General features: G+C 40.2%; 1 protein-coding gene across 1 annotated transcript; it reads left to right on the forward strand.

The window, feature by feature from the left end:
- Positions 1-222: 222 nt before the first annotated feature.
- LOC143034559 (uncharacterized) lies at positions 223-7,987 on the forward strand. The gene is made up of 2 exons (XM_076200789.1): positions 223-380; positions 6,633-7,987. Exon 2 carries the CDS (start codon positions 6,666-6,668, stop codon positions 7,038-7,040), a length of 375 nt encoding a protein of 124 aa, XP_076056904.1. The 5' UTR covers positions 223-380; positions 6,633-6,665; the 3' UTR covers positions 7,041-7,987.
- Positions 7,988-8,151: the final 164 nt, after the last annotated feature.

Genomic DNA, 8,151 nt, shown 5'->3' on the forward strand with positions numbered 1-8,151 from the left:
AAATACATATATATATATACATGTATATACATATGTATATATATATATATATGTATATGTATATATGTGTATATATGTATATATATATATATACACCGGCAATCCGGTAACGACATTGGTTTCCGATCATTCCGGTTCTGAAATTAGCGATATTTACCCAGCACTACTGCCCACCACTATTTACCAGACCCCTTACAATAATTCCTGCGGACGCATCTATCTGGTCCCGGAAACGCACAGACAGACGCGACGATAGTCAGTGGTGTACGTTTTCGTACGTTGCTTCGAGGTTGTGTGTTGGCTTATCGGGAGCGCAGCTGCGCCATAAGTGCAAGAGACGCTGACCGTACAGTAACGGGATCAAGGTGCTTATCGATACGGTAAGTGTTGGTTGGACGTTGAGGCTGTTAATATGAAATGTTTGTCCATATTTATAGCCCATAAATTCATAATTTGCCATTTTTCCATAGGTGCTCGAATACCATTCATTGTGTTGTTACAGCAACTGTAACAGTAGTTAGTCGCCGGGCGACTAACTACTGTTAGAAAAGTTCGTAACATTAATGTCAAAAAACGCAATTTAGATAAGATCATGGAACTACAGAAAAGTGACATTTTCGAACTGTTGTTTCTTTATTTATTCATTTGGTTATTTATTCATTCATACAATTACTTTTGTAATGTGAACGATGCTACTGAGATTTTCGTCCCAAATCACATCTTCAAGAACAATGAGTTGCCCCTTCAAAGTGACCAGCATCCAACAAGAAATATTCCATAATTGTACAAAAGAACAGTTTGGATTTAGGACAGGTAGTGGTTGCGTGGATCAGATTGTTGTGGTAAGACCGATATGTGAGAAAGCTTTAGGAAAAGGTAAGGATGTGTTTTGGGCTTTTATGGATTTGGAAAAGGCTTATGACAGGGTAGACAGGAAGGCACTGTGGGAGGTATTACAGATATATGGGTAGGGTGTCCAGACGTCCTCCTTTAGGGAGGACAGTCTTCCTTTTGAGCACTTTCCTCCATCCGGCGCAACCTCACACCGGACGCGAATTTTTTTTTTCCTACGAAACTTCTGGACCACAATATTAACTCAATTGCATTACAGCCAATCAGAACGCACCTGACTTTCATACGTCAGGCATCATACGCGTTTACGTTTCGGATGAATAGAGGGAAGAGGGGAAGCGGTCATAGCAGAAATTTAAAAAAAAAATTCATGTGCAGAATTATCATATCATTCCCCTGTAGTAGTGTCACCTTGTTGCCATGCCCCTTCACTACGGGTCACATCGCACGTCTGGCAGCATTAGCTTTCACCCGTGAATTTTGATAACCATAGAAAATATGATGAAGCCAGTTTGGTTTAGAGAGTATAAGGGTCACGCAGGCACGACTACAATAAATATAATCAAGAAGCCCATATGGGCATCCTCGCGTACACACTTGCAATCCTCATGACGCCCACGTAGGCGTCATCTTATGGAAGTGACTAGGGCGTGAAAGTTTGGGTTGTACACAGCCGTTCGGGACTTTTCGTACTCTGGCTACTCGTGCCAAACGTATTTCTACAACACACATAGAAAATGTATAAATAGCGTGATATATCGTGAGACTTGCACAAGGCATCCAGTGTCTGCAGAGGCCCAAACTATGGTGCGACCAGTAACAAGGTGACGCTGTCCGAATTGCAGGGCAAGTACGAATGACGAGTTGAATTTTACCTTGAACAAGTTGGACGAATAACGAGTTGTACGAATAGAGAGGCGGACAAATGATGGGGTTCCAATGTACAATTATTTAACCCTCTTTATGATGTACGATAGTGTTCCTCATTATCGTACAGTTTGTACAATACTTTCTGTATTTCGTACAATTTGTATGATAATATTCGATGTTTATTAAAAAAGTTGTATGATAATATTGTGTTCAGAATCTGGCAACCCTGGTCCCTGCTGTAGCCCTCCTGCAACACACCTCCTGACCCTAAGAAATTCTCCTCAGTAGGGCCCCTGTCAAAACCCATGTACAACTGGACTCTAAGAAACCTCATACATACATATACCAAGGGTTTTCCCCCCTTACAAGGTAGGTAGCCAAAAAGGAAAAGGCGTAAAATCATTCCCACATATTCCATCCCTGAATACACTCCACACCCTTCCACCCTTCCTCTTCCCTCTTATCTTAGTACCTCCAGGATGACGGGTCATCCCTGCACCTTGTCCACTGCCCTGGGTAAGAAGCAGTGTCGCAAGACACAGCACATCCACAACAAGGCCGCTTCTTTAAATCGGCGACCCCCCCCCTCCGTCTCCCCATGCATAACAGGAGAAGACGGGGAGAAATCCCCATCCCCCCCTCCCCAATTCCACCTCATGCATCACAACATCATCCATATACAACCATTCTCCATTCACCCGTCTTCTGTCCTCTCCCGTCCTTCCTCAACAGACATTCCCCTCTTCCCCAAAGCCCCCTTCACCCCATCCATCCACCTCATCCTAGGACGTCCCCTCATGTTCAACTCCCTCCACATCTGCCTTCCATACCTCTTTTACTAGTCTTTCTTCACTCATTCTTTCCATGTGTCCAAACCATCTCAATACTCTTTCATCAACCCTATCTCCCAACTCCCTTTCCACCCCTGTTCTCCTCCTCACCTCCTCATTTCTCACTCTATCTAGCCTAGTACCCCCCATCATACTTCTCAGACACCTCATCTAAAACACACTCAAACTCCTTCTCTCTTCCTCTCTTATGTTCCATGTTTCTGCCCCATACAGTGCTGTTGGCACAATCACTCCTTCATACAGTCTCCTCATACCATCCATTCCTAAATGTCTATTCCTCATTACACTCTTTAAACCACCAAGGCATTTACTCGCTTCTCTCAATCTACATTCTACCTCCACCTTCACTCCACCTTTTCCTGCCACATTTGCACCCAATTATCTAAAACTATCCAGTTCCTCCAGTCGCTCTCCCTTAATGCTCACTTCCAGTCTACTGCCACTTTCACCCCTTGTACATCTCATCACCTTACTTTTACCCACATTTATCTTCAGCTTTCTTCTATCACACACTCTCCCAAACTCTGTCACCAACTTCCTCAATCCCTCCTCCGATCCTGCCACAAACGCAGTGTCATCTGCAAACAACAGCTGGCTCACCTCCCACTTTTCTCCATTTTCTTTAACCATCTCCAATCCTTGACCCACCACCCTTGCATTTACCTCTCACACTACCCCATCCATGTATAAGTTGAACAGCCAGGGCACCATAACGCATCCTTGACGAAGTCCCACCTTTACCTCGAACCACTCACTCTCTCCATTTCTGATCCTGACACAAGCTTTACTACTCTCATAAAAACTCTTGACAGCTCCTAGAAGCTCTCCTCCTATCCCGTACACTGCCTTTCTGTCTACCTTTTTCCAGATCCATAAAAGCCCAAAAAACATCCTTCCCCTTTCCTATAGTTTTCTCACATATCTGTCTTACCACGAAGATCTGATCTACACAACCTCTACCTGTCCTAAACCCACACTGTTCCTCACCAATTACTCCCTCAGTTTCCTCTCCTAATTCTCTCAATCAAGATCCTCCCATAAGCCTTCCCAACTACACTTAACAAGCTAATCCCTCTGAAACTACTACATTCACACTTGTCCCCCTTTCCCTTGTAAAGTGGAACTATACAGGCACTCCTCCAGTCCTCCAGCACTCTACCCTCTCTCCAGCAAACATTAAATAACCTCACCAGCCAGTCCACCATCACTGTACCTTCTTTTTTTAGACATTCTGCATGGCATCCATCCAGACCAGGTGCCTTATCTGCTTTCATCATCTTAACAACTGCCTTCACTTCATCCTTCCTTATCTCTCCTCCATTTTCCTCACTCATCACAGTCATTTTCTTAGCATTTCCCACTGCAACTATCTTCCCTCCCTATCCTCCTTCACATTTAGCAACTCCCTAAAATATTCTGCCCATCTTCCTCGTACTGCCTTCTCTTCCATTATCATCTCTCCATCTGCACCTTTTACCTTTTCTTCCCTACTTGATTCGCCTCCTCTTCCTCTCTTAATTTCTTTCCAAAACATCTTTTTATTACTTTCAAAATTTTCTGTCATACTCTTACCCCATTTCACATCTGCTCTCCTCTTTGCCTCCTTTACCTTTTGCTTTACTCCTCTTTTCTTTTCTTTGTACCTCTCATATGACTCCCTCATCCTATTTTGTAACCAATCTGCGAAAGCTCGCTTCTTCTCTTCTACAGCCTTCTTTGTTTCCTCATCCCACCATTCACTACCCTTCCTTCTATTTCCTCCTCTCCTTGCTCCACACACGTCCTTGAACCATCCCCATTCCTCCTCCACATCTAGCTCTACTCTATCCTTCACTCCCTCCCACTCCTCCTTCAGCTTCTTCTTGCACTCCTTCTTTTCCTTTTCATTTAAAGAGTTCACTCTAAGCACCTCCCTACCTTTTGTCCCTTTCCTCTTTCTCCATCTATCCTCCACTCTCAACTTACCTTCCACCAAAAAATTATCTGATATTCCCCCACCTTCTCCCCCTAGCACATGTACATCCTTAACTCTTCCTATCATAATCCTGTTTACCACTACATAATCCATTAACGCTCTATCTACCACCTTTCCATCCACCCTCTCTCATGTGTACTTATGCTTGACTTTCTTTCGAAACACTAAATTTGCTATCATCAACTCTCTTTCTAGACACATTTCCACCATCAACTCTCCACTACGATTCTTTCCTGGAACTCCACATTTCCCAACCACTCCATCAATTAGACCATTTCCTACCCTAGCATTAATGTCTCCCAGTACTATTACATTGACATTTCTCCCTAAATCCTCTATGCACTCATTTAAATCTATCCAAAAAGCCTCCCTTTCTTCTACACTCTTCTCACTGCCAGGTCCATATACACTTACAAAAACCCACATCTCCTTTCCCAGTTCCACCTTCATCCACATTATCCTTGAAGAAACCTCTCACTCCACTACCCTTTTACCTATCTCTTCACTTACTAGTATAGCCACCCCTTACCTCCCTCGCCCTCTCTTCACCCCTGATAACCTCCCACTTACACTCCCAAACTTACACTCACCCTTCCCTCTCAACTTAGTTTCACTCAAAGCCAACACATCCATCATTCTTCTCACAAACATTTTCATATTCTTAATCAATGTCACAAGACCGCCAAGAAACTCTTTCACAGAGCTTGCAATCAAGAACTAGGAAACCATAAACAACTAAATACACTTGTCCTTCCTTTTCATGAAAATTTTCTTAGTATTGTTAACCTACTCAAAAAATTGGATATCAAAGTAGCCTTTAAATATGACCACACCATTAAGAAAACTTTAATTAAGAACAGCCCTCCTAACAACAACGGTGTGGTCTACAAAATTCCTTGCCAAGATTGTAATAAATTTTATGTTGGACAAACTGGGAAAAACTTGGAAACAAGAATTTCCCAACATAAATATAGTGTGAGATCTGCCCGGGAAAACAATGCATTATTCCAACATAAATCATTATACGGCCATCATATTGATTGGTCTAAGGCAACAATTTTAGCTAAAGGAAAAAACTTGCAAGAAAGAAATATAATAGAATCTTGCTTAATATCAGGCACGTTTGACAAAAATATAAACTTAAGCTATGGTCATTTTAAATGTGATAAATTGATAACCCAAATGGTCACCGCGATCTTTCCGCCAGATTGACCCTTATGTGTTGGTCAGGTCGATAGGGGTAAGGTCATCCCCCCTCCTCACATTGTATTGTCTCCCCCCTTCCCCCCCTATGGTTGTCACCTGATACTTATATTTAAACCCTACTTTGTATCTGAAGATGTAATATACAAAAGTACTTACTGTCTACAAATTTCCTTTCTCCTGTGGTTATTTTGCATTTTTGTATCACGGTGATGTGATTGCTTTTACATATATATATATATATATATATATATATATATATATATATATATATATACATATATATATTTATATATATGATGTATATATATATATGTATATATATATACAGTATATATATATATTAGTACAGTGACTTCTCAGGATCTGACTTGTAATGCATTTCGGCTCCATGTCAACTCTGTGGTTGGCCCCTTGGGGCAATCGAGAAGATGGATTCTACCACCTTCACCATAATAAAGCCAAGAAGCCAAGCAGAGCTTTATTCACTCCCTTGGCATCATAGCCGAAATAACACACTTTTATGTTACACCATTATCAAATAAATTTTATTCTTCATTCAATAAAATTTATATAATTCTCCTGGGGTATTGGGACTGTGAGTTGGACAGTTTGTTAAGTAGGTATACATCCTGTAAAATATGCTTATATGGACACACGATTTCATGTTTGGTGAATGACGGAATCATAGCACCAAGTGGATTGACCTAATTGGTATGGATTTAGTAGAGATCTTTGAATCATAATGTTGGTATCTTAAAGTTTATTGGCAGTAGATTGTCAAGTAGTATGTTTTAACTTAGCTCCCTAAAATTATGATTCAGTGAAATATGTACTGTGGCATTGTTCAGAAATCACTAATAGTTTCATTTCTATCTCAGAATCAACGCATGAACAGTGGATAAGAGACAACCATGCCTACTGGAAATATGGATGAGGCTCAGTATAAAGAGCTGGCAGACTTGGTGAATGCCATCAACAGTCTAGAGGAATGGTATCCTGAGAGAATGGTGCAAATGAATTTAGTCTCCTTCAAAAAGGCCCAGCGTCTTAAGCTTGAGACTCTGGGTTTCCAGTTTATTGAAAGTACAAAGTCACAGAAAGATATGGAGATCCACACCATGTCCATGCCACCAGGGTACACATATGTGCAGGGCACAGGAGCAAATGAACGACGGTGCTACATCTACAACCCTCAGAAACTGGAGATTGCTCAGTGTTTTTTCAAATACACATGGTATGAGAGATTCTCTTATGGAAATGTTTATCTCTCTGGACCCACCCAGTAATGGGAGAAATTAGAAATTGATTTAACTCTGGGAAATGATGGGTACTTATTCTCAGACCACTTATTTAAGAATTTTCTTTTACAGACTTTGTACTTATAGCAGTACTTGAAGTTTGGGTCAAATGTATCTGTCTTAAAGGGGGAGGGCATTACTTGCTTTTCCTCATAAGCAGTGGTGGATCCAGAATAAAAATTTGGGGGGTGGCTAACCTGAATTTTATGAATTTAGATGATGCTTTGGGGTGAGTAGCCTGAATTTTGTAAATATAGATGACACTTAAGGAGGGCTAACTTGAATTTTGTAGGTGACAATGATTTTGAATATAAATTGTAGTATATGTTCTCACTTAATTTAGCTCCTTTAAAAATATTTGGCAAAAGTAATACATTTTAAAAGATTTTCCCTCAATAATGTATTAAATATCCTTCCAATTATTTTCACTGAAGTGTTTTATTAAATGATGGGAAAAAAAATTATGCTACTGTATTACTGCTTACTGACATTTACCAGTGTACACGAGGCAGGTTTCTCGACCTCTGGAATGAGGTAATGAAAGAACAAATCTGGGGGTGATGGTTCAGCCTTTCTCCCAGGATCTGCCACTGCTCATAAGTATTTTTACTAGAGCAGTGTGTAAATATGTAATGAAATACACAAAGGATAAACATAAAAAGTTATATATGTATTCTTATAATGTTTTTGTTTTATTGTTTATTTTGGTATTATTATTACTATTACTATTATTATGTCTCTCTGCATTGCTTCTGACCTGAGTAGTGGGTGGAGATAAAGGATTACCCTTCATCCAGAAGGAGCTAAGATAAAGTAGAAGTGACAATGTATGGTTGTGGGATGGGTGAAGGGTGGGTGTATGCTTTGACTACGGTAGACCACCCTCTTGTGGGGGAAAGGATCTTTTGGTATGTGTGTATGTATATATATATATACCCGGTATTAATATATATATATATAATATATATATATATATATACATATAATATATATATATATATATATATATATATATATATAAATACACACACACACACAAGATAGTCCATGTATGTATGTATATACAATGCATATATGTATACATATATACAGATTTTTC

The sequence above is a fragment of the Oratosquilla oratoria genome, chromosome 17 (genome assembly GCF_046742065.1).
Source record: "Oratosquilla oratoria isolate Oo_2021 chromosome 17, ASM4674206v1, whole genome shotgun sequence".
NCBI classification, from domain to species: domain Eukaryota; kingdom Metazoa; phylum Arthropoda; class Malacostraca; order Stomatopoda; family Squillidae; genus Oratosquilla; species Oratosquilla oratoria.

Coding starts and splice junctions, on each gene's coding strand:
- LOC143034559 (XM_076200789.1), top strand. CDS start 6,666: ATGCCTACTGGAAATATGGATGAGGCTCAGTATAAAGAGCTGGCAGAC.